We start from the raw sequence: 27356 nt of genomic DNA, 5'->3' as shown, positions 1-27356 counted from the left end.
GGCATATCTAGATCAAGATGTCCTGTGTCACTACAGGCTAAGTACGGTTGGCAGCACCAAGGTAACTACCAATGAAGACCATGGTTTGTGACAGTCATTATGGGTGAAGAAGGCATTGCCTCGTTAACCCCTCAAACAAAAACTCACCGAGGAGGAATGTCCCACTGGTCCCACTATATTATATTAGACTATGAAGCTTTCAGATTTGTTGTTAAGATCCTAACGAAGGGTGGGCTTAACACTAGGGTGCATCAAATGGCTCTTGAAAACTAAAGCCTTTCAAAACCCCACTCTGCTCTTGCAGTACTGGGGTGTATTTCTCAAAAGCGTAGTTGTTAGCAGTTAGCAACTGCGGTAGTTGCCAATGGGAAATTGCATTGCAACCAACAAAGTAGTTAATGTAGTTAGCAACTATGCTTTTGAGAAATGCGCCCCTGCTCTTTTGCACTACCATAGCAGCGTCCTTTAAAATGTTCAGTAAATTTTACTCATGTTAAAGGGTGGGACAAATAAGGCTTGAAAATGTGTGTGCAAAGTGGCGCAAAGTTTGTTTTGAGACTGTTTTGATGAGTAAGGAAAGTAATTTGGAAGGATGATCCAGTTGCCTTTCCACTTCCACAGGCCATCAAGCACCCAAAAAAATATCTAAATCATGGCTACATGGGCGAGTGCATAGGGGCTAAAACTTTGCTATAGGAAGGTTACAATTTCAAATGGTTGGATTTCAAATGTGGTAAAGTGGAGAGTTAACTGGAGCCTTCTGCCATATTTTAACTAGTTTTGATCAAAATGTTCTAAAAATACACTTTTCACTGATTTTGTTAAAAAACGCCCATTTACTGCCATTCAAAATGTCAAGCCTATTGAGCCACCCTTTAACATTGATACAATTTGCTGAGATTTTACAAGGAAGTCATGCAAGTACAAAGAAACAACATTGCAAAAGCAGAGCGGGATTTTCAAAAGTTGGGATGTTTGATGCACCTTGCGTCACACGTCCTTGTTTTGAGAAAGAAAAAAAAAAACTTTGTCCAAAAAAAGATGAAGGCAGATAATGTCTCCTCAGTCAGTCATACCCAAAGTCCACCTTATAATACATGTTATATTCTTCTGTGTAATGGGTGGGTGAGAGCAATGGCGTCTGCCCTGGTCAGGGGCGTCAGCTGACCTAATCCTATATAGGGGCACAGTAGGGCACCGAAAAGCAATGCGAGCATGTGTAGCGCGCAAACACTTTTTTTGTTGTTGAGTTTTTTTATTTTTTAAAAAAGAACCGCAAATAGCACTCAAAAGCACAATAAAGCCCATGGCACTAACTGGAAGGAGCACTCAGTCATTGAACTGCCCCTCACTGAACACTGTGGACATTGAGCTTTCTGGAAAGCTTGGAATCTTCACAGCAGCCGATGGTCTTTCTTACATTGGCGATTAAATTGCCACATGGCTACTAATAATTCACACAATTTTGTGAATAAATTACCATATTAAGTAGCCATGTGGCATTATGAACTGAATACAGTAGGCAAATGAATTACAGTGTTATTGCAAGTAGTGCATGCGTGCTATTTTGTGCACATTCTGATAACTCATGCTAACAACTTGAGCTAAATTCCAAGGTAGCAAGGTTGTTGTTTTGTCCTTTGTGAAACTCATACCGGGGCACAGCAGATCAATACCCAGGCACGTGCCCCCTGTGAAATAGGTCTTGCGACGCCCCTGGCCCTTATACCACATACAGGTCTGCTCTTACCTTAATATGCATATTTCAATTTAATTCCCTTCTTTGCCTTATGTTGTCTACCAGTCTACCTCATTCAGTGTAGCTTTATTTGGCAGGTTGGTTTTACAAGAAGACAATGTGGTGGTGGTGATGGTGTGGATTGGCTCATGTCCTCAAGTCCAGATGAAACGTGGCCTGTGAAATTCATTGTGAGCAAGCATATGGAAATACATTTTCACCAGACCAAGACAGTTATCATAACATTGGCGGGGCCTTCCTGTTAAAGCCAGTGTCATTAGAGTCCTATGTTCTTATCAGTGAAGTCTCTCCACACAGAGCTTTGTATGTGCTGTAGTGTTCTGTAGTAAGACCTTGAATAACTAAAGATTCCTTCTCTTGAACCACTGTTTACCTAGGCACTTATCAAGACAAGAGCCTGAACCCAAGGCTAACGTTAACAAGGACTGTAAATGGCAAAAGCCCTAGAAGGGACTCCAGTGTGGAACGCCGGCTCCTCTGGTCTCAGTTGTGTCATGCCACCTGTAACCTTACTGGTAGTTGCGGATGCCTGTCTCCACTACACCACATGTGAGGGCAAAAAAGAGCAGAAAGTGAAGTAAATTGGGAAAAATTCAAAAGACACAAGCACACTGTGTGTGTGAGAGAGAGGGAGGGAGCGAGAGAGAGAATCAAGGGCAGAGAAATAGATGGAGACCTACTGCACAGATGTTTTGCAGATATACTCCGTTGCATATTGTCTTCACATTGTTGACACTATCACATAATTGGTACAGGACTGTTACAGCCCTCCATGACTGGGATGCACTCCACAAATACCAATGTATGGCTTCATAACATCAGTTCACAGTATAAAAAACAGACATTATTTTGTTTATTGGGTAGAGTGCTTGGTAAATTGTCTTTGTAGTTCACTGAACAGCTCTGCAGGAAATAGTGCCACCTGTGGGTGAGGTTTCACACAACATTAGGCATCAAAAAATGCTGTGGCATTTTCATAGCTGCATCTGCAAGTGTACACTAAATGCATCCCTGGCACCAAAAACATCAACGCAAAAGTGTTGAGGGTTTTTTATTTTAAAATTTCAAGGGGATGACATCTTCTGGCCTAGTGTTCGACCATAAAATACCAGTGGAAACGGTGGCATTGAAGATCATTTCTAAACTTCAATGTATAGTCTACATACTTTTAAGAGATGGGATTGCTATTATATACTATTCTCTTCAATACAGAATATTTGGCAAATGTTAATTTTGTTACAAAGGTTAGAGATTGCTTTAATGTTAATTTTCCCTAAAAGATATGGCCATGTAGTGTCTTCTTCTGCTTCACAAAATTTTTAGTCCTCTTGATTTCTCATTTTGTGGCATGCAAATGGCCAGGGAATGAGGAGTACATGTAGACTACTATAATGGAAGGCAAAATGTGCCCTTTTGGGTCGACTTCATGACATTTTCACATTGCATATGATAGAGATTTTGAATACGTTTTATTCCATCAAGATGTCCAGATTTTGTGGACCCCCTGCCAGGAACTCCTGAAACCGAGCTACTCAGTATCCAGGGTCATAATCTCCAAGATGGTGTCTACTCTGGAGAGACCTTACCAGCGACCATCAGTGTTGCCATGCAGCATAGTTGCAGAGGGGTTACAGAGGCAGGGGAGCCACCTGTGCTGAGATATCAACCCCTTTGTGCAGAGCTTATGTTATAACTTTACTATCACCAAAATTGTAATGAAGTCTTAATCTGTGACAGGCCTGCCGGAGGCGAACCCATCAGCACAAAGAGGCTATGGCGCACATACAGTACAACAGCATGGCCAGTATGGTCACCATCGGCCTCTTGGGAAGATCAACTGGGCACATCCTTGGTCAAGGTGCAGGAGAAAGACCCATTCAAGTTTTAGAATGTGTAGTCTACACACTTACAATCTTTTTTTTTTTGGCATTCATTGATTCCATGGCATAGATTGAAGACCTTAATGGTTACAAACTTCTGCCATGGAATACATAGTCAAAGTCAAAGATACTTATTTATCTTTTGTGCACAAACTAGTAGTATCCAGGCACATTGGAACCAGCTGTGTAGTCTATGAAGAACGCATGTATACGCAGTATACCCACCTGATAATTTCAGTATAACCACCTAAAATTGATCAATATTTACAGCACAAATATATACAGTATACCCACCTCAAAAAATGCTCAAATATACAGTATACCCACCTCAAAAAAGTAGACTACACCACTGACTGGAACTCTTATGAGAATGAAAATGATTTCAAGTGTATGGACCTCTCAATCAAAAACGTCTTAAGAAGAAAACGCGGACTGGTGGCCATCCCAGGATCCAACAGTAAAGTCCTACTGTATACTGTGTGCTGTATTTGTTAAATAATGTAATGAGCCAAATAATGTAACCAAATGATCCTATTCACTTCCAGGTAGGTGAATTGGACTGGGACATGCTGCAATGTCATGGGTAAGCGGTTAGGGCATCAGACTTGTAGTCTAAAGGTTGCCAGTTCAACTCCCATGTTGGTGGGGGGAGTAATTAACCAGTGCTCTCGCCCATCCTCATCCATGACTCAGGTACCCTGAGCATTGTACCGTCCTGCCGCACTGCTCCCTTACACGGGTGAGGCATGAAAGCAATTTCTTTGTGTCCACTTGTGTGCTGTGTACTGTGTCTCAATGACAATGGGAGTTTGACTTTCCCAGGTGGGTTTTTTTTTGGTTCATCTACACTGTGATCACTAATGAAGGTAATACAGGTAGGTACATAGGCTATATTAATATCAAGACAGCTATTTCTTTTGCCCATTTGGGGGTTACTGGAGACTTGATCAGGGGTCACCTACAGTATCCACCCTGTACTGTTTTGAACTACATACTTTATAGACAGATGAGGTGAAGAAGAATCAGCATAAGTATTTGCCATGGTCACACAGTACGCAGTGAAAACGCATTCATGCCTCGCCCATACAAGCAGGTCAGCTGTCCCGAGCCCAGGGAGGAAAGGGGGCGCAGACTTAATTGATCCTCAGTACATTGAATGTATTGGGCGGGGCCCATTCAGAGCTGCCCGCCCCACCGAGGGGAGCGGATTGTGAGGACAGTGCCATGCTTACTCACAGAGTGCGTTGCAATATGCGACCTTGCCTCCTCCACTTGCTTCTCGTCATGATGACATCACTGACAACAGCATTATATTTCAATATCTTGCAAAAGCTCAATTGTAGAGTCTTTTTCTCATTTGCAATTGGGATGATGAATGAAAAACAGTCCCTCAAAAGTTGTTGTGGCTAGGCTGACAGCTGGGAAACTTTATCGTTTTCTCCACGGAGGAGGGGCCACGAGGCGGGACGAGGAGACAAGCGCAAGTGGAGGAGGCAAGGTCGCATATTGAAACGCACTCACAGTATGTTAGGCACAGAGGAGGAAGGGAGAGCACCGTGGCATGAATACAGCACAAGGGATAGTGGAGGACTCAAACCAGCAACCCTCGGCCTACAACCCGATTGTCCCTTTCTCCCACCTATGCCCGTTCCTGCTCTGTGCCCCTAAGTAACAGAAGAATGGTCACTCCTTAAACTGTACACCAAGCAGGCTTGGCACAATTGTGTAACATTAAAACAGTAATTCCCAATCATGATCGCAAGTGATGTATGATCTTGCTGATTTATTAAATGGACATTCTGATTTCAATGAGCCTGAATGCTTTATTTCATTCTAGAGTAATAGGTAGGTAGTGGTTAATTGGTATAGTTGAGCCCAGTGTATGGGCAAAATGGCTCCAAAAATTACTGCATGTTAATATTCTCACTCATTTACAGGATGATGGTGAATTACAAGACAGCAGGATGGGATTTATTTTAATAGAGTTAAACCCTAAGTATTACCTTTTGTTTGACTCTTGTTTGGTAACAAGACTCTTTTGCCAAGTTTTTTTTTTTTTGAACTGGAAAGATGTCCCGCAAGCTCAGTTTATCATTGTGGGTAAGTTGCTAATTGTGTGCAGTAGTGTTGTGCAGCATCAGTTTACCACTACCTACTTGCAGGCCCTATAGGCAAGATAAGAACATGGGGCCCTCTTGACTATATTTTGACCTATTTTTGCTGGTACCATGGCATATTGGTAAACCCAGCTCTGGTTGGAAACAATGTCAGCAACTGGCAATTTCTGACAACACTATTGCAAGACAAGAATGTCTCCCTCAGCTAAGGTTAGTACAATGTACTCATCTTAGTGAAATGGATTAGCATATTGTGAGTGAACAAAATACACAAAGTGCCATGTCACATGCATCCGAGTTGGTGTTTCACAATGACCATACATCCCAGTAGCTGATGACCATACATTCATTTTACGCAAAACAAACGATTGTTTCGTGTTCATGAAATTTATTAAGAGGCCACATGGTCAGATCACATAAGTAGATGTGCGTTGTTTTCTCTTTTTTTCTTCAGTGTTTAATGCCTTTAAATTTCTGATTACTGTTCACCGAAACTCATTTTTTTCCTGTTAGAATCTCCTCTATACAACTAACCTCCACATGATACCATTGACCTTGTCTCAGGTGTCAAGGTCATCGACTTTCTGCTGCCCTCTTCTTTCCTTACAACACAAGCACCAAGCAGACACTCTTCACCCATTCAAATAGCCATCTACAAATGGTTCCCTATACTCTCTCAAGACAGGTCCAGTGTTTATTATTGTTTTAAGACAGAACTTCCCCCTTCCATTAAGTGGTAATAAACTCTTCTGGATAACTATGGTCGTCCCTGGACAGGCTCTTTCACCGTAATACACTGTCACTTGAAAAGATATAAATTGGTTTTTAAAAACAGATTTACATACGCTCTACCCAACATCAGTTACATACTTTTTTTTTTCGTTATCAGGTCATTGTTTGTTTCTGTTTACAGTTGTGATGAATTGTTGAGGTCATGCAAGCAGTTTTCAGTCGCATACAACTCACATCCTTGTTGTGGACTTTGATACTACAACCATAAATGTCAAACAGTTCATCTACTGTAACTCTACCGTAACACCAAGCTACACCGAAGGGCCTGGCAACACATCCCCACCTCCCTCCCTCCCTTCCTCCCTCCACTGGATAAAGTGTGAAGGATTCTCCTACTTTAACACGTTGCTGCTTTAAATTACAAATATGCATATTTCAACTTCAGGGAAAAGAAAAACAACACTCAAACCTAGAGCTAGTGATTAGATGGTCCCTTTGGAATAGACAGTATTTAATGTCTTTTTTTTTCTTTCTTTTAAACACAAGGGAAACCCCCCAAATGTTTCCATGCCCCCCCAGAAACAGTGAAGAGTTCATTAGCATACAGCTCTTTACAAAGCTCATGATTACATTTATGGCTAATATGAATACAAAAAAAGAAGAAACAATGGACAAATAGCCTAATAATTACAGTATACATGAGATGCAGAAGCAAACAAATGCAGATGTTATGAAACCAAGTAGAAGTAGGAGCACTTTTGAATGGACGGTCGGCACCCAAAACATTGCTCTTTTTCCTGTGGGTGTTTGTGTTGTACATGTATGCGAGGCGCACCACCTGTAGGAACAGGGAGTGGCCTTCAGGGGCAGTCTTTTGCCATAAAGTATATTGCAGTGACAATGGTGAAAACCTATGCCTTTGGATGAGCGTGTGTGACTTGTCAAAAAGAATGACGGTTGTGCCCATTGGCTGGGACAGGGTTCCCCCCCGTGCAGCCCCCACCCTCCCGTCCAATCCCCTACCTGCACTGAACTGTACTGTCACAGCAAAGGGAGCCACACAGGAACTCAAGCACACCTCAACAACAAACAAACGTGAGGACAGGAACTCAGCCATCTCTTGTTAGGAACAGCGGCCGATGAACGAACACCAACAACCAAACAAACAAACAAACAAACAAAAAAACACGGAACAAGTGCAGTGCAGTGTTTTTTTTTTTTTAACAGGAGAAACGACACTTCTTTTACACAAGTTTGTCGTCCACCTCATTAAATGAAACCCCGTGGGTGATACATACAGTTAGCCTTCTTCCCTCAAGCATTCCATCCTCCTGACACCCCTGCCAACATTTCAGGGTCACACAAACAAACAATAACACACACACAGACACACTCACACACACACAACACCTTACCAGGATGTAAAAGGGGCAACCTTAGTCATCTTTTAAAAGAAAAAGAAAAGAAAATTAAAAAAGAAAGAAAAAGAGAAACTATTAACACAAGCTTATCACCCCAGTCCTCCCACCCCACTCCCCCCCCTAAATATAACATAATTATTTGTGCAAAAAAAAGGGAAGAGGGGAAACAGAGTGGGGGCTTGGACGGGGGGACGGGGAGAAGGGGGAGATGGTGAGATGGAGAGAGATGTGAAGGAGGGAAGGGGATGGGAAGAGGGCTGAGAATGGTGATGGGGATTTAAAAGAGCATCTGGGTGAGTAGAGTGTGTGAGAGAAAAGGGTCGTGGGGAAGAGAGAGAGAGAGAGCTGTAGAAGGACAAAGAAAGGAAGATGGAGGAGGAAGGACAGAGGAAGAGGAGGATACACTATGATTAAAAGGCAAGATCTGTGATGTGTGGGTCTTCTGGACTTTATATACTCAATATATAACTGATTACCTCTCCAAATCGTTATGTTTTCTCTTTTTAAATAATTTATCTAATGGATGAAGAAGAGCCGTCAGTGACAGGGCACTCCCCCCCTACCCCTACCCCTACCCCTCCCCCTCCCTCACCTCACCCCTACCCGCTGGCCCGTCCCAAATCTTGTCTGTTCCATCCTTTTAACGCATGCTGCTGCTGCCGCTCCAGCCGCCTTCAGGGCGCTCGCTCCAGTGGCTCGCGGCCCGCCTCCCGCCACCTATTTACAGGGCCAGCTTGCCGATGATGACGCCGATGACGAAGAAGAGGATGCAGAAGGCCAGCACGCGGGTGCTCAGGCCCTCCTCCCGCAGCGCCCCGCCCGAGCCCGCCACTGACATCGGGGGAGAGGACGTGGTCTTCCTCCTTCTCAGCCCGTCGTCCTCCTGGGGGAAGGGAGACGAAAGGAAAGGACAGGATGAGTGCTCGGGTTAATCATCAATAGCTATTGGCTTGTGTTGGCTTTGTCATGAATGAATGCTGATGGATGCCTGCAGTCTGATATTATTTATACATTATTACCATCTGCCTTGTGCAAAAAAGCTCGGCCAATAACAAAAACGGATTCTTATTAATGTCTCTTATGTACCCTTTAGGAAATGTTTATATTGATTGGCTATAATGAATAAATGTAGGTTGTTGTCCAATGGTTGATGAGCAGTGTTGGTTGGGGGTATAGCATGTTTTGTTAGCATTATTTAAATACGCTGGAAGCCTCCAACCCTGCTATTTTTGTCACTTTGGGAGGGGGATACTAGGTGTTGATGGGGTGGTACTGTACCCATCCAAGTAAGTAACCCTTGTAATTTAATCTGTGCTTGGCTGGTGTAATCTGATATGTGTGGTTTTCAAGATGATGTCTGGGGTACTGGTCGTAAATAGATATGTTGGCATGGCGGGAATTTCTTGACCGGTGTTTAGGGGCGGTGGTTCTGAACTGATGTTTACGATGGCAGGCAGTTCTATAGTTGTATTATATAGTTGTATGGCAGGCAGTTCCAGACTAATGTTAGTCATGGCACATGGTTCTAACCTAATATTTGGAGTGACAGGGTATTCTAGAGACTGATGTTTGGGTGGCCCTCAAGTGATGTTTGGTTCTGCACTGGTGTTTTATGGGTTGGTGGGGTATGTGGGGATTGTTGGGGGTTCTAAAAGAGATGTCTGAGGTGGAACGCTGACCCGGAACTGTCGGTTCTCGTCGCGGAGCCTCTGCACCTCCAGCTGCAGCCGCTTGCACTCGTCCATGATCTTCTTCACCTCCCCGTCGTCCAGAGAGGCGCTGGCCGACTTGGGCATGGAGGACTCCGACTTCAGCAAGGAGGAGGACAACACCTTGTTGCTCTCTCCATCATGCTGAGGAGAAGAGAGGAGAGGAGAGACATGAGGAGAGGGAGAGGAGAGGAGAGGAAGAAAAGGCATTTTATTTATATCGCAAATTCTAAAAGACAACAACAGAGTTGCACTAAAGTGGTGGACAACTAAAGAAAAAAACATCATAAATATTTTATAATATTGACAAGGAAATAGAAAATGAGATTAACAAATTAATAAATAACTGTGGACTAGACCGCATCAAATAAGCCTCATGCTGAGCTAAAAATAAACAGAAATGCGTAACAGAAATGCGTCTCAAAATAATAGGGGGAGGAAAAGGAAAATTTCCTGCAACGGATTCAAGGAGCGAGACAAACCATGGACATTTGTAAAATTAATTGCCTCGATCAATGCATATGCTTGAGCTAACGAAATGATGTTGAGTAAAATAAATGAATGTTGAAACACGAGAGCATATACATTTATTAAGTCTAATTTATGAGTCTGTATCATGACAATGCACTTGAGTTTCATTATATTTTCTCACAGCAATCTAATATGTTCTAATCTAGTGACATGTGATTTATTATTTTGTCCAAAGGAGACATAAAGGAAAAAAGAAAAGTGAAAAGATACTTACAGCCTTATCACTGTCCGAGGGCAATTCAAACACACATCTCAGCTTCGAGTCCATCAGTTCCTCTGGCTTGGCCTCTTTCCACTGTGGGCAGAAAGAGATCAGGCTGACCTGTCACCACGGCTACATATTCTACTTGATAAAAGAAATTCCATATATTCACTATGAGGATGAACAAAAACTGTGACACACTTGACCAACAAACCCCATATTTTCCTCATATTGTATTGAAACATAATCAAAATTATCATAGAGGATCAAAACAAAACAAATACCTAACCGTGGCAAACAAAGTTAAGGGCAAAATCTGGGTTATTATCTGTTATCAAAATGGTTGTCTCCTTTGGGGGGTGGGTCAAAGGTTATCATATCCTAAGGGGGAAAATGTAAATGTGCACGGTCGGTCGCTCACCACTCCCTCCATGTCCCCCATGTCCACTGGAGCCACCATGGACTGCACCATGAACTTATGTTTGCTCTTCTCATTGGGGTCATAGTCGAAGGGCTGGAGCATTACTTTAAAATAGAACACAGATTCATCATCACCCACTACCACCAGCAGCCAAATACATTACTGTGTGTGTGTGTGTGTGTGTGTGTGTGTGTGTGTGTGTGTGTGTGTGTGTGTGTGTGTGTGTGTGTATGCATTTATTGTACTGTTGTCTGTATTAGTATATTAGTGTTTTTGTATCAGTCTGTTACTGTCCATTGTGTGTGTGTGTGTGTGTGTGTGTGTGTGTGTGTGTGTGTGTGTGTGTGTGTGTGTGTGTGTGTGTGTGTGTGTGTGCACGTTTGCTCATCAATGTCTTTTCTATACGTTTAATTCAACTGCACATTGGAGACTGCAAATGCAATTTCAAACTTCTGTGCTAACCTCATTAGATAGCTTTTTGACAATAAAGTACACTAGACTTGATTTGACATAGATATTCTGGACATCTGACATATTGCGTCACATTTTCTTTGATCATCATTTGTCAGTATGTGGAGGTACAAATCACTCATGCAAGTAATTCAAGTTCAACAACAGATGCTTTTCTTCTCTACCACTGAGCTGTTGTATCTGTGTGTGTCTGTTACAGGCAGTACATACCAGACACATTGATGGAGGTCCCCGCATCAATGACACCACTGTTGGGCCGCACACAGTAGCGGCGCGGCGCCGTGGTCTTCACCTTAAAACACACATTCCGGTCTGTGGGGTTGGCAAGCTTCAGGTTTGCAGTAACGACATCTGTGAATGGACCTATGCAAAGAAACCACACCCAACCAGCACAATAAAGCAAAGCTCACCACAATCATATCCTACAGGTGATTGACAGGGCATATAACTCCTATTTCTGTCATGTCAGTCTTTTGCAGTCTATGCCATGCCACTAACTCTAAGGATTCACTGATCATTCAGAATCCTAACCTACAGACTAGAAGAAAGGAAGAAGCAAAAAACCAAGCAATCAATCACCACAGCACTGATTTGAATAAGACTTTTTTGTTTATCTGACACTCATTTAACATTTTCAAATTAGATCGTGCATGGTGTTCAAATATGCATTTATATAACGTATGACACGTTCAAAACTAAGATGGGCCGGTGTTGCAACACAATCTACTTTTAACAAAAATGTTGCAATAATCATATGGGCTACATTATAAAATCAATGGTGTGCGTGCGTGGCCCAACATAAACGCCAAATTACGAGCCTATGTTCATTGAAATGAATCACAGCCAATATTTCAAACTCGTCTTATCAAAACATCAAAGACATGGCTAGGTTAGCTGCAGCAAATGGTTTTGTCAAGAGAGGTGTCTAACTGGCACCACCAGGCAACAGGAGAACGCTGATGAACTGGCTAGCCATTGCAGACTGCTAGCAATGCTAACACTGTTTTCCTTGCGCATAGCTGAGGGTTCTGTATAAACGGTGTCCCAATACATGAAGCAATCGACACCTTGCACCCTGAATAGCAACAGACTAAAATCTGATCAGAACAGGGATTTTGTCCGCGAACCATGGTGTCTCACTCACAGACCAAGTACGGGGCAGGCGAAATGACCGCGGCCTCCCTCTATCATTGCTAGCCAACGATATAACCTAACAATTTCCAATGACTAGGGCGCAAGATACTAGTTAATGTTAGCTAGCTAACATCACCCACGGACACCTGACGTTCCCTAAAAATTACCATGACTGTAGTCAACGAGATGCACGTTTGTGCTTTACCGAAGTAACTGACTCTGCACATTTCGGATGTACCTAGAATTGTACGAATGCTGGTGTGGCCAAAATGACTCGCAGATAGCATCCACAGGCCCTACCCGTTGCTAACCCCGATAGCTGGCTAGCAAGTCTATCTCGCTAACAACCTTCCTTACCTCTAAATTTGAGCTCATGTGGTGGGTCTAGCAGCAGGATCTGTTCTTGCCTGGCCATATCCCAGTGCTTCGGAAGGCTGTCTGATGTATACGGACACTATATGGATATTACGAATATAGCTGTCAAGGTAGTTATTAAAATTAGCCTGTCTTGGGCTTAGAGGGATCGACCACTACACTGCTCTACTTGGACAGCCAGCAACAGCTGTGCGGAGTCAGGAAGGAGGTGAGAATGAGGCTGAATGTGACGTCATATATGGTTTGTTCCATGTCCATCCTGGCATTCCACTTCTGTAAAGTGCGCTCTAGAATCTAAATTGGGTTTATGATGGAATGACAACAATGAACGTAGAACTATTACAAAGGAAACAAGGGTTACGGTAAAAGGTTAACCCCTTGAACATGTGTGTAAATTCTTGCATTTTCACTCATACATGACCAGTGGCATTCCTGAACACACAATTACATAGGGGTACACCAGTGGGTCAAGAAAAAAACACTGTCAGAAGAACAGCCATGTCCACACTACAAGTCTATATTCTGCTGATAAATTAGCCTTTAGACTTTTCACGACATGAACAATACCTTTGTTTTCTTTTGGGATTAATAAACTATGCCTGTCCTGTCAATTCACATCCAAATAAATAGGACATATTAACATAAAAGTGGGCCACTTTGTTAGGTCAGATGTGGATTATGCTTTGCCTTCCTTCCTTGTACACCCAAAAATATCAACAAACCCCGCCCACTTCTGTAGATGCTGATAGTGGCTATCTTTGCATACCACCTTAAACTATTTTCTATGTTTGAAAGAGACTTGTTAATTTCGAAGATCGTCTAGAATGCCTTCAATACTAAAATGTCCAGAATATCAAATATGTGGAGGACTCATTTTGCAAAAAAAGGTAATATCTTGTTTGTGTTAATCAAGTAAGTGTAGGAAATGACATGCTACTTTATATAGGCCTATTTTGAGTGACAATAGAAACTTTCTTCCAGTGGTGAATGACTTCCAAAGCCAAACACCTATCCTGAGTGTGTAGTCACAGTTTCACATTGTTGTTGTTTTCCGTGTGTGAATATAAAAGTAATAACCTAGCATGTCTGAAACGCAGGCTATAGACACAAAAAAGACTTGAAGTTAAAAGGTATTGTCTAACCAGTGAAGTGTGTGTGTGTGTGTGTGTGTGTGTGTGTGTGTGTGTGTGTGTGTGTGTGTGTGTGTGTGTGTGTGTGTGTGTGTGTGTGTGTGTGTGTGTGTGTGTGTGTGTTTTAGCATGATGTAAGAGCATACAGTGAGATGAAAACCATAGGGCACATGCTTTGAGAATTACATAAACATTTTAGTCCAAAGGTCAGGAAAGGTCAAACCTATATTTACAGCCTACATTATATTTAGAATTAAATAAATAAACAGATAAATAAATAAATGGGCTGTGTGTACACTGGAGGTGTGAAATGCTCACCCTAGCATTTTACTGTATCAGAAAGCGACACAATTTGGCTCGAACAAATGAGCCATTCATTTCTCGAGCCAATTAGGAAGTGACTTCAGTTCAGGACTATGGAAGGCAGTAGATTATTCACTGACCTCATATATCAAGAATCTTAACTGTTTGTGAGTCTGTCCTGAGAAAAGGGAGTCCCAGAGTGAAATTGTTATTTTTCTTCTTGCCATAAGTAGGGGAAATCCAGCTTTAGACAAATCCAGGCTTTACGCTAGTGGAAAATTTCTTCATGCTTAACACAATAAAGTACAAATAAAGCTGTTAATTCCCCATTATTACGTTATTACGGTTATGTAGCATGAAACAACCAAAGTGGTAGTGACCAAATAGCCTATCCTTGGGCCAAGGGGCATAAAAGACTGAGCCTCGCACATGCATGCCAGTCCATGAACTTGGCCAGTGCCACATATACGTAGACCTTAACTTCATACATTACATGACATTACTTAACATTACATTACACTTAGCTGACACTTTTATCCAAAGCGACTCACCGTTATTTACAGGGTACTTGTTGTTACAGTTCCTGGGGCCATGTTAGGTGCTATGCACAAGGGCGCTTCAGCCATGGATAGAGGTGTAGGGAGAGGCAAGGGTGGGATTCGAACCTCAACCTCAAGACCATCTCCTTAACCAGAGGTGTCAAAAGTAAATAAAAGTAAAAAAAAAAAGATGGTACCTTAACTGATTTGTGGGTTGAGGTAATGATACATGCAGACACAGAGGAAAGCCATGCGAAAAAGTGTGTGAAATTTATCTGTGGTGGGGTTATGTGGTTAACTTGGGCCAGGGCTGCTCATGCTGCATTTTGAGTGATACATCAACAGCAACACCACACTTTTCAGCCATTAAAAGTGGGCCCATAACCTGAGTGCCCTCACATGGCAAATCTCAATGCCATAACCCCTGCGGGCCACTGAAAAACAGCGATACCTCCCATTTACAGTGTGCAACTGCAAAGCCACACTTTTTGCTTGCTAATGTATTACACAACATTGCATTAATTAGCTTATCAGGTTCCACTGCACTGCAGATTTAGACCATGACCTTTTGGTCTTCAGCATAACATACAACCCTTACAACCCTAAATACAACTCGTAACCCTTTGAGGAGTAAGGATTTTCCCCCAGTTCTAGAATTTTGCCTGAGCATTCTATAGCTCCCATAGAAATCCTGCAGAGGGTTTGTGACATCACAGTGACAACTCAAAATTCTAAACATGTGATGGTATTCCTCAAAGGGTTAAACTGGTATTCCCCTCGTCTAGGCATATGCCTCTGTGAATGAGCATGCTACAGAATAGATATTACTGAGTGATGAATTCTATGTTGAAGATGACGGGACTGGTGCCCAGTGCTGGACTGGGACCAGAGAACACCTGGGGATTTTTGGCTTAAACTGGCCCCTCACACATACAGTACATGCCTGCCTGACTCAGTCCAATGTCTATAATGAAGATGGACCAATGGGACATCCCCTCTAAACTAGGGGTCGACCGATACAGGTTTTTTAATGTCCGATGCGATACCGATTTTTTTTTCATCACCCTTGGCCGATACCCGATTTCCGATACCCGATATTTGGGGGCGATATGGGTTTAAAAAAAAAGGTAAAAAAATGACAAATATTCCAGGTCTCAAGCTAAAAATAAACATTCCTTTAACATTATCAAATTGAGGTAGAACTTGATACATTTAAACACTCACTCTAACAATCAAGTAATGTCTAACAATCAAGTAATAAAAAAATAAAGTGACCCGAATGATATAAAATAATAAATATTGCGTATCGGCCAAAACCACACGTGTATTGGCCGATACGATACAGTTAAAATATGCAAATATCAGCCCGATATCGGACCGATATATATATATATCGGTCAATCCTTCCTCTAAACTGCAGGCCAGTCCCTAAGAAAACAAACAAACAAACAAACAAACAAACAAACAAACAAAAACAGTTGGCCCCTGATAACTGATGGTCCACCGGGAAAATGTCCTGTATGCCAGATTAACAGTCCAACCCTGCTAGTGCCTTCTCTTGCTTTTTTTCTGGGGGTATTTGGAATAAATCATGAAGTCCAATTGTGGATAGAAGGTAGAAAATGGCAACAACTGACATGAATTGGGTTAAAGGAAATGCAAAATTGTCACCCAATGACCCAAAATTGCTCACTCATTACAGTTAAGTGGAAGATGTAGATATTATATATATATATATAAATATATAATAATTTATATATAATTTTTTAGGTCTTTTTCACACACATGCAGCAAATCACATGCCAACATATCGGTCAGTCGGAAACCAGTATGCTTTCTGTTGACCTGTTTTTTGTTAATTGCCTTTGCCAGTTTTGCTTAATCATATAGTCATGCTTATGTGCCAGGACAACCTCCATAGATCTTTAATATCTGCTAGGTGTCCTTTAGGTGAATTCAGATAGGATCCTTCTATTGGAAATCCAAAACCGTTTCATGTGAAATTAGTGGAAATGAATCTGCATTTTAATCATACTTTCGTGACTTTAGTCATAGTGGTAGTACTAATTTGATGAATTTTGCAGTGCAATTCACCAAGTTGTTGTTTTCCGCTTGCTTTAAAAAAAATAAAAAAATAAAAATAAAATATATATATATATATATATATATATATATATATATATATGTGTGTGCTTTTAATGCCTTTAATGCAGGTAGAACAGTGAAGATTATGACAGGGAAAAAGTGAGGAGAGATGGGGCAGGGTTGGGAAAGGACCCAGACTAGACTGGTATCTAGTACGTCGTCATGGGTAGGTAGTCATCATGGTGCTATGGTATGGTCTGGCATCTCCAAAAACAAAAACAAAAAAAGAGGTAGCGAAAACCCCATGCACACTGCATGGCCTACAGAATATTCAGTGACAAAATTGGCTTGCTTATTATCTTTTAAACTTATCTTTTTTTAATGGACATGTTTTAGTTTTTATTTCTTCAAAACCCCTCATCCAAGTTTGCATAAAGTAATTCGACAGGTTTTAGTTTAGGCCTATATTTCTTCAAATCCCCTCATGGATATCCCACAATTTAGCATAAATTAATTCCAGGCCTACTAGGCCTACTGACATGTATTTAGAGAAACGGTAATTGCTTGCTGTTTGATATTATGTAGAATAGAGCTCTATACAGAAAGTGAAATAGGCCCACCATCACGACTGTCTATTAAATTGAGAGAACGGACTTTGCATTTTCTCTCAAAAATCTTTATATTCAAAAGTTTACCTAAAGCATATTCTGTCATTGGGATAAAGTGTTGGGGCTGGTAAGCTACATTATGTTCGGATTAGAAGTTACTCGTTGCCTTTTTATTGTTTTGAAAGGAATAAAATAGATTTGCTCTGGTCATTGACTTCAGAGCCTGCACCTGCAAAGCAATTCTATGGTGGGGTCATGGGTGAATAGGCGGGATTTGTAAAGAAATCGACTGTCGCTGAACATGTGACGTAAAGAACGTGGTGGCCATAATAAACCTTGGCGCACACGGCAGCGCTGTAGAAGTGATATCATAAAGCAATTTCTATTAGCAGAACTATCAAGGTGTTCTATTCCAGAAAATAACTTTGTTGCGGTGCTGTGTCCCTAGACCCTTGCGGTCACTCCTGGAGTGGCTTGTGAAGTTGGAAGACTGATCGAGAGGAAACAGTAAGCTACAATACAGCAACTTCACGAGTAGATTTGGGACAGGCTGCAAGTCAGTTAGCTAGTTAGCACGTTTCTAGTTGACAAGCCACCTTGCTTTTCAGCTACATAGACTTTCAGGCGAAAGCCCCTCTGTTGGCTAACTAGCGTTAGCCAACGTTGCACAACGTTCCACGTTTATCACATTTACCCGTGTTCTGCTACATTTTGTAACTGACATCCGCCAAACGTGTCAACAATTTTACTGAAAGTTACCTGTGTTATATGTTATTCTCGTGTCACTGCTAAATTGGCCACCGTTAGGTCTGTTAGCCAGTTAGCTGAATTGTTTCCCTGTCACATCATGTTAGCCGCCGGGCAATTGGCTAATGGCCTGGGTATTCAGATGATGGCTAAACGTGTGTTTTCCCTCTGGAGCCGTTTATGTTTATTTCCGCAGTAATATTTCAAAACAGAATTAAAACGATACCCCCAGTATTGTTCTGCGGCCTGGTTAACGACGGGGTTAGTGGTATCTTTTCATACTCCCCCTGTTCAGTACATTAGTCCACCCCTGACCGAATGTTTAGTGCTGCTTGGTCAATTTGGTCACTCTGATTAGCTTGTTTAGCCTTTTTGGGTCTGTTTTGTGGTCAAGCATGTACTAAACTTGCGTGGGAATGGACATGTTTGTATGATATAACATGTTAGCCATGATGATATCTGCTAACCTCATATGTGAGCAAGAATGTGTGGAACCAAAACGAACAGCCTCAGTCGAGTAGACGTGAATCAGTCTGGGCTGGGTATTTTGACGTTTAGGAACTAGGTGTAGACAGGTGGTTCATCCACGCTTTAGTACTTCACGAGGTTGCCTTCTATACAGTGATTGTATTTCAGTCATTCAGACAATTATCTTTGTCGTTGACCATTGAACGGTGCAAAACAATTGTGTTGCCTGCTATCGATTGTCCACATGTAGTTGCAAAGGACCAATGCGTAGCAAATCGGTAGACTGTCTGCCATATTGTGGAATTTGTTTTTCGAAGCGGCTGTTGAAAATAGATTTTTGCAGCAACAGTTGTATGGTGGACTTTTAGCTGAGGGTCGTCCTGAACTGTGGGGTTGCATGCCCGCCAACATGAAGAGCAGTAGCAAGCATTTCACCTGTTGACTGCTGGAGCCGCAGCACCATGCAGCTGTCAAGCCAAATGAAAGTGACCTTGTTTAGCTGCATCTGTCGACTGCGAATCCTTTATTCATTCATTGCTTTTCATCCAATAGTTTTACCCCTGGGTTTTAACGGTAGTTGCACCAGACAACAAGAAGAAAACCCAAGCTCTTGCCACATAATGCTTCTGTCTGAGTTCGTTGTTGACATTTTTTGTGTGTAGCCAGGAGGATGGCGGGGGTGGCAGAGGCCAGTGTGGACTCGAAGGCCGAGCTCACCTCTCTGCTGGAGCAGTGGGAGAGGGAGCAGCAGTCAACTTCACCAGTCCTTGTTGACATCTTGACCAAGTGAGTATGCATACTCATTCTTGTTATCCCTTCAAATGCTGGATAATAACCTGAAGAACATCCTTTAATGCAAAATGCTGGTTAATTGTCCATAATGCATACTTGATAATACACATATGTTCTCTTTATTTGTGTAAAGAGCTGTATCATTAGTATTTATCTATTTTCAGGATCTCAGAGCTGGTGGAGCGTGAGACAGAGGAGTACCGCAAAGCAGACCCTGATCCTTTTGATGATCGCCATCCAGGTAACCACCGGGTGTCTGCCCACTGATCTCTCCTTTAGGGCTTGTTTCAATTTTTAAAAATAAATGATGATAAGTGTTGCAGGATTAGATCTATTACGATGCAGAATTTATAGTTTGTGGTTCGGACATTGGTTATTGGTATTGATAGGCGTTTACACTAATTAGATCCAGTTTGAGCTGTTCGTAATGCAAGGCTGCACTGAAATGTTGGTTTGTGTTTGGATATATATATTGTATATATATATTAATCTAGATATGTCTATATTTGACCATTTTGTAAGTTTGTACAGTATGAGGTTGTGTCACCCTATATGCAATTTAATATGCCTTGCAATGTATATTTGCACATCTTAAGGTGTGAGACACCATGATTTCCTTCAAGATAAATGAAGGTTCTCTCCTCTTCTTTACACTACTCCTCCACAGGCCGTGCTGATCCAGAGTGCATGCTGGGCCACCTTTTGAAGATCCTCTTCAAGAACGATGACTTCATGAACGCTGTAAGGTTTGGCATGTGGCCAGTGTCATGGACAGCATCATGGCGTTTGTTTGTAAGGGGAGACACTGCGGTGTGCTGACACAGAACATTTGACTAAATTTTTGGATTTTTCTGCTTGGATCACTTTTTGAATGTCTTTTGTCTTTTTTCTTTTTTTCTATTTATTGACTCAGGGGGCGTGCACAAGAGTGCCTATGTGCCTATGTGCCTGGACTACTAGTTCATGCACAAATGGCATTTACAGAATTTTGACTTTGACTGATGTAGCTTGATGTGCCTTAAATGGTGTTTCCGGATTTTCTTCCTATTCTTTTTCTTGTTAAAGTGTGAACAGTAATCTACATTATTTTGTTGCAGATGTGGATATTCAAGAGCGAGATTAATTCAGCTTTTTTTTCTGTGGAATTTTTACTCAGAATTAATTTAGCCATTGGATGTTAATGTAGAGATCCCCCCACTAATTAGGCTGGTTTGTTGTCTGTGTGTGCAGCTGGTGAACACGTATGTGATGAGCAGTAGAGAGGGGACCCTCAACACTGCCGCATGTCGTCTCCTGCTCAACATCATGCCAGGCCTGGAGACCGCTGTCGTCTTTCAGGAGAAGGTACTTTTTATGTGATTTAAAAGTCCGCAGACTGCAGTTCTGCTTTGAAGGTTTATTCAAGTCATACACAATTTCATAAAACGTTTCCTCAAGACCCTGCTGCCTCGAAATTTTGTATGACTTGAATAAAACTTCATAGCGGAGCTGCAGTGTGCAAAGTTCTACTCTTTTTGTTGTCAGATGTGCCTTTCTGCACCTGGCCTCAGCGAGGTGGGATCTGCATAGTTTTACTCATCTCAAATTTTAAAATGTCCACGCAGATGAGGGTTCAGTATTTGAAAAAGCTTTTGACACCACTCTGTGACCTTTTGAGCTCTATTGACCTCTATGAAAGAAGCATTCTCATTCATAATCGCTCAGGTTTTAAACTGGATGCATGTCACAGTTAGCTTGCAGTGTAATCAATGGAGCTGTCTACACCAGGCATGGGTATTTAGTGAACATTTGTTTCGTGATCAATTTTTTTCATTTTTCAACAAAATCAGTGCAGTATGCCAGTGGTCGCATAAATACAGTGAACATTCTAAAAAAAACCCTGTTCCTTTCAATGTATCTATCGATGCAACTCAGCTTTACGTAATGCAACGCATCCAGTGTACCACAGTGTAAGTCAATCTCCCTGGGGTAGACACTACACCACCTAATTGAAATAATACCCCCTTGTGTTGTATAAAATGTGCCACATGAGGCATACACTATGCCATCATCATGACTGTGTGTCTTTGCGCGCGTGTGCTCTTGTGCAGGAGGGGATTGTGGAGAAGCTGTTCAAGTGGGCTCAGGAGGCAGAGCAGCCCTTGAGGATCTACGCTGTGGGCCTGCTGGCTGGAGCCATGGAGAACCAGGACATAGCTGCCAACTACCGCGAAGAAAACTCCATATTAGTACGTTGCCCTCACTCTGATCTTGTCTTTCTTGACCTGATGCGATTTAACGCGACTATAAGCCTGATATAATGATAGGACAAGGGACTGGTTTGGTAGAAGCAGATTTTAAAGCAACACTCAGTAGTAGTAGCCTTACTCTTTGGATGCAGAATTGTCGCATAGAGATGGGAGGGGGAAATCATTGTTTGCCTTGGGATGGTGATGAAGTAACTTGGAAATGGGCGACATAGGTTCGATTCCTTTCTGGATCATTGGCTGATCCCTCCCCGTGTCTCTCTCCCCACTCATTTCCTGTCTGTCCATTACTTTCTATCACTATCTCTAAAATGTTGCCTGGTCTTTTTAAACGCGCGTCTTCCTTCCCGTGTCCAGGTGCCGCTGATGCTGCAGCGGCTGAGGGAGCTGCAGGAGCGTGAGGTGGAGGCCCGTCGGGACATGAGGCGGCCCAGCCCCCGCAAGCCCTCCAGCCTGGAGCCACTGCTGCCTCTGGACGAGGAGACGGTGGACTGCGCTGCTTTCCAGGACAGCAAGAATGGCATGGACGTGAAATGTGGAGGGATGGGAGTGGGAGGGGGGTTAGGGGCGTTGGTGGAAGAGGACGAGGAGGATGAGATGGCGACCGAAGGCAGCTCGGTGAAAAGGGAGGAGAGGGAATGTTACAGTCTAGCGCCCAGCAGCGGGCTGTTCAGCCTGGGCTCGGCCCATAAGACCAGCAGCCGTGCCGGCTCCATGCAGAAGAGCCTGCCCAAGACTCTGGAGAGCCCGGACACTGAGGCCCCCACAGCTGACGAGGCGGACGGGGCCAAACCCGAGGGAGCGAGGTAAGGCTGGCAAAAACAATTGATTATAATCCCCCCCATTGACGGTATCAGTTTTTTAAATCACCATTAAAGCTGACTATATGGCAAGTTTACAATGATATATTTTCACTTCCATCAATTTTCAGTGATATTGTGATTATTTTTTATTTAGGGGTGACTTTTCAAAAATTGAAATCCCCTTCAATTGACTAGAATGGGTAGAGTCATATGTTTAAAGTAGCTGCATGACAGCATACAACAGGGTATGCTGCATACAACAAGTAAATCATGTATGTTGTAATTGGTTAGTAATTATTTAATCATTGTAATCATCGTAATCAATTTATTTAGTAAGAATTTCCAGTTTGTAGTCATGTGCTTTGTCAATGTAATGGTTGATGATGATGATGGCTGTTCTGAGTAACATTCGGGTGACGTGTGGCCAGCCCCAGTGCCAGGCATTCTCTGCTGAGGAGGCCGGAGCGTGAGAACGGGGGTCGCAAGGTCAAGCAGAAGCTGAACTTCACGGCACCGTCGTCCTCGGAGCCGGAGCGCAGCTTCAGCGACGTGAGCAACAGCAGCTGGTCAGAGATGAGCCCCTGGGTGATTGGCCAGAACTACCACCTGGACCCCCTCACACCTGCCATCGAGCAGCGCCTCATCCTGCAGTACCTCACGCCCCTCGGAGAGTACCAGGAGGTCAGTGCTCTTTGACCATACTGATAATAAACTTCATATATAGGGGCCTATGATTTCCGCGATACGGAAAACACGGACGGAATCACGGAATGTGGACATTAAAACGGAATTTGGTTATAAACGCGGAATTGCACGGAATTTGCTCATTTCTTATGATAAAATTAAAAATCCATTATTTTCATCATCATTTATCAGTCTAAAAGACATTTCAAACACAAAATATGGCCACGATATCATATCTGGCCCACGCGAGTTGATGCGCCAAAGTTCTATGCAGATCCATGATCCATGTCAGCGCATGTTGACAGTGAACGCATCTCTCTCCCAAGCGGCGTTTCCGATTGTCTCCCGCGTCCTAACACTGGCCGTCAGAGCATTGAAGAAATCTTAATACTCAACAGCACTCAAACTTTGCCTAGTAGAACAGGTGAGGTCAGGCATAAACGCGTTGTCCTGACCGTCTGTTACCAAGACAATGCGATGCGACACAGAAAAGATGGGCGGCTCTCCAATGCACTTTAATAAACAATGGAATCATCCGACGCGAGGCACGAGTTTGGAGTGACCGCTGTAAAATAAAAACTGATCAGGCAATGCTTTGATCATGTCTTGTTAACTTTGTTGGCCACGGAGCATAGTGACTAAAAGTTAGCAGCAACTTTGAAAAAGGGTCAAGTCATCATCAGAAGAAAACGGCCGTCTTGTAAAACATGTGTTTGTGTTAAACGGTAGACTGTAGGGACTTTGCGAGGCTATTTATTTAATGCCTACATATAACGTGACCAAACATGTCTCTAATGTAGCTGCACGTTGCAATATAGCCAAACTTATTCGAGAAAACCTGATGCAGCCCGAGTGCAACTTCAATGCACCAGAAGTGAATTTCTAGTTGGGTGCGTCACGTGTATTTAATAGAATATATGCGCATGTACATTTCAGCTACCTTATTACCTGGAATATTTTTGAGGGCTGATATTACAAAAAGCTAGTAGGTAATTTTACTTTTCTTTTCTCTACCTACCATTCAACCATGAGTGGTTGGCTCTGTCCACCCACCAGTTTGAACTAAATATCTAAGAAATTTTGTTGGGGGGGTGAAAGGGGAAAATAAGTTCAAAAATGTAAAAAATCCGATTTGGCAAAAAATAAATCCGAAAAAACGGAATTTGAGAATAAAATAAAACGGATTTCATAGGCCCCTAATATTATCAACTTTTAAATAATAAAGTATACTGTAGCATTTAAGCTTGTTTTTTTTGGTATAGTTTATTTTTGTTTCGCACTTCTTTGTTTACTACCATTTTGCAGTCTTATAGCACTAGTCTGTACGTTAGTTCACCCCTCAGATTTTGCACTTGCATACAAATGCTGATGCTGTTTGTCTTGTGTGTGTGCAGCTGTTGGCTGTTTTCATGCAGCTGGGGGCCAGGCAGCTTCTCATGCACTACATGGATCTCAAGCAGACCAATGATGTGCAGCTCACATTCGAAGCTCTCAAGGTAAGTTCCTGCCGGAATTCTGGGGGTGAACAGCTTTCCATGGAATTCCAGAACAGAATTCCATGGAATGGACACAAAATCTGTCAGTTTTACAGATTTTGCCAAATTTCAGTGCTATGGTCATTTAATTGTTCTTTCTATATTCCCACAGCACTATCATTACAAAATTGATACTAAATTCTAAAACTAAACATAAGACTTAAGTTGTGCTCTTACCAAAACAATCCCCAACCTTAACCTCTCATAAAGATATGTTTTTGAGAAATACCTTTTCCAGTTGGCTATCAAATTCTCGTACTAGAGAAAAGAATACTACCAGTTTAAACTGTGCCCAGACCAAAACAATTCCTAGGGGAATTTCCAGGGATGTAAAACCTCTCAAACAAAAGAAATACAAATAAACCAAGCCCAGCCTTTTGTACTAAATGCCTTTGTTTCTCTTTTTCAATCTGTCTGCTCAGTACCTGGCCTCCCTGCTGTTGCATAAGAAGTTTGCTGCTGAGTTTGTGGCTCATGGAGGAGTGCAGAAGCTTCTGGAGATCCCTCGGCCCTCCATGGCGGCCACCGGGGTCTCCCTGTGCCTCTACTACCTGGCCTATAACCAAGACGCCATGGAGAGGGTAAGACACGAGGGCTACAGTGGAACAACAAATGTAGTTGACATATTGCATGGAAAGAAATGCATGCGAAAAGGACAAGTAAACACTGAATCGCTGGAGAATAGTCAAATGTGTACATAAGATCAGAATTGGGCGTATCCCATCTGCAGTCTAAATGCAGCATTGGTGAACACCTATAACTGCCGCAAACATGGAACCATTCTCATCCTATCTGTGTGTCTGGGTGTGTGTTTTCTTTTTCAGGTGTGTATGCTGCCCCACTCCATCCTGTCAGAGGTGGTGAAGTACACGCTGTGGCTGCTGGAGTGCTCCCACGCCTCCGGCTGTTGCCATGCAACCATGTTCTTCTCCATCTCCTTCTCCTTCCGGGCCGTGCTGGAGCTCTTCGACCAGCAGGACGGACTGCGGCGCCTCGTCAACCTGGTAAATGGACCTTCTGTTACACGCATTCATTCTGATTTTAGAATTATGGAGAATTACCATCATTCTCCTTCTAGAATTACTGAGCTGGCATGGTTGGAATTCACAATTTCTGATTGGATGGAAAATATTTGCTACTTGGATGATGTCATGAAGAAAAATTTTACAAAAAGTATGAAATCTAACAATGTATTTGTAGATTATGGGATATCAATATTTATGCAAAGCCTTATGTCCAAGCAGTGAATACACCTCCTGGTATAATAATGATATACATCTCTATAAGCTAGGGTCAGCCTGTTATTATTATTGTTATTATTATTATTATTATTATTATTCTATACATGGGTTTCCCGTTTGTACGCTGGCTGCGTACTGTTCAACCTCTGATTGTTGCAAACTGCTGTCACTCAAAAAAAGCGCTCACATGGTTTGCTGCTTAGCATCTTGCCCCTCCTCACATGGTGAATGTTTGTAAACTTTGAAAACCTATCTATAAGGCCGGTCTAGCTGAACAATGTGTGTGTGGTGTAGATCAGCACCCTGGAGATCCTGAACCCTGACGACCAGGGAGCGCTGCTGAGCGACGATGAGATCTTCTCCAGTCGGCAGACTGCCAAGCACACCTGCATGGCGCTGCGCAGGTACTTTGAGGCGCACCTGGCCATCAAGGTGGAGCAGGTCAAGCAGTCCCTGCAGCGCACAGAGGGGGGCGCTCCAATCCATCCACAGCCCTACTATAAGGTGATGCACCACACAGGTCTCTGTCCATTAGACATAGGTCTCTGTCCATTAGACATAGTCAATCACGATCATTAGAGCATCATCATGAACTTTATTCCAGACTCAAGGTCCAATTACAATGTATGGTTTAAAAATGTTATTTTATCTGAGCATTTTTATCATGCGTTTAAATTAGGTGAAATTTTAGGTGACTACCTCCAGCCCTTGTGCAAATGTAGTGGTATATTTTTACTTCTTAAATGTGCAAAATTTGTTTGTTTGTTCATTTGTGTTTTCTGTGTGTGTACCCTTTGTGTTGTCCAGGCGTGCACGTACACCCATGAGCAGGTGGTGGAGATGATGGAGTTTCTGTTTGAGTTTGGGCCGGTGCGTCTGTACTGGGAGCCGGCCGAGGTCTTCTACAAGATGTCCTGCGTGCAGCTGCTGCTCCAGCTCATCTCCATCGCCTGCGACTGGAGGACCTACTACGGCAGGTGAGAAGGCGCACTAGAGCAAAACAAAAAAAGAAGGAGGTCTGCACACTGTTGCTGCTTCCAGTTTAGTTAACACGTTTCGACCAGTCAGGTGACACCTGACCTGATGGCTGACATCACTGATTAAACAGGAGTAAACTTAAATTTAGCTATCATCATTGGATTGGTCCTGCCATAGAGTTGTTTCATCCTTGAATTGAGCCTTGCATTGTTCATTGCAGAGATTGCACACTAGAGGGTGTAGTATTTCTGCACATGGTGACACGTTCCTGAGTGGACAGATCACTGTTGGGATGCTGTAAACCTGCTGTGTGAAATCACCAGCTGAATTGGCTAAAGCAGCATTCCAGTCATTTTTATATTCTTTTGAAACCTTACAAATATTTTCATAATAATAGAGTCTATGTCTGTCTGCATGGGAAAGTTAGTAACGTAATTTCAATTCT

General features: G+C 42.6%; 2 protein-coding genes across 3 annotated transcripts in view; one reads left to right on the top strand and one right to left on the bottom strand.

Moving 5' to 3' along the window:
* Positions 1-6964: 6964 nt before the first annotated feature.
* Positions 6965-12961, bottom strand: LOC134466808 (vesicle-associated membrane protein-associated protein B/C-like). The gene is made up of 6 exons (XM_063220702.1): positions 12735-12961; positions 11454-11606; positions 10773-10876; positions 10364-10444; positions 9589-9762; positions 6965-8792 (listed from the first exon to the last, which is right to left on the bottom strand). The coding sequence occupies exons 1-6, from the start codon at positions 12790-12792 to the stop codon at positions 8631-8633; spliced, it is 732 nt and encodes a 243-aa protein (XP_063076772.1). The 5' UTR covers positions 12793-12961; the 3' UTR covers positions 6965-8630.
* A 625-nt stretch (positions 12962-13586) lies between these two features.
* Positions 13587-27356, top strand: part of LOC134466790 (DDB1- and CUL4-associated factor 1-like) — a 30344-nt gene continuing 16574 nt past the window's right edge. Inside the window, exons 1-13 of one of the 2 annotated variants that reach the window (XM_063220669.1) lie at positions 13587-13639; positions 19295-19418; positions 19589-19665; positions 20092-20165; positions 20655-20768; positions 21515-21652; positions 22028-22476; positions 22902-23154; positions 24552-24653; positions 25115-25273; positions 25517-25696; positions 26228-26437; positions 26741-26910. In XM_063220669.1, the coding sequence (XP_063076739.1) occupies positions 13594-13639; positions 19295-19418; positions 19589-19665; positions 20092-20165; positions 20655-20768; positions 21515-21652; positions 22028-22476; positions 22902-23154; positions 24552-24653; positions 25115-25273; positions 25517-25696; positions 26228-26437; positions 26741-26910 (2096 nt within the window). In that variant the 5' untranslated portion in view covers positions 13587-13593. Of the gene's footprint in view, positions 13640-17752; positions 17925-19294; positions 19419-19588; positions 19666-20091; positions 20166-20654; positions 20769-21514; positions 21653-22027; positions 22477-22901; positions 23155-24551; positions 24654-25114; positions 25274-25516; positions 25697-26227; positions 26438-26740; positions 26911-27356 lie in introns of those variants that run through there. The other variant, XM_063220676.1, reaches the window with a different exon arrangement.

The sequence above is a fragment of the Engraulis encrasicolus genome, chromosome 2 (assembly GCF_034702125.1).
Source record: "Engraulis encrasicolus isolate BLACKSEA-1 chromosome 2, IST_EnEncr_1.0, whole genome shotgun sequence".
NCBI classification, from domain to species: Eukaryota; Metazoa; Chordata; class Actinopteri; order Clupeiformes; family Engraulidae; genus Engraulis; species Engraulis encrasicolus.
Note: the sequence above shows the minus strand (reverse complement) of the source record. Positions and strands in the feature narration are given on the sequence as shown.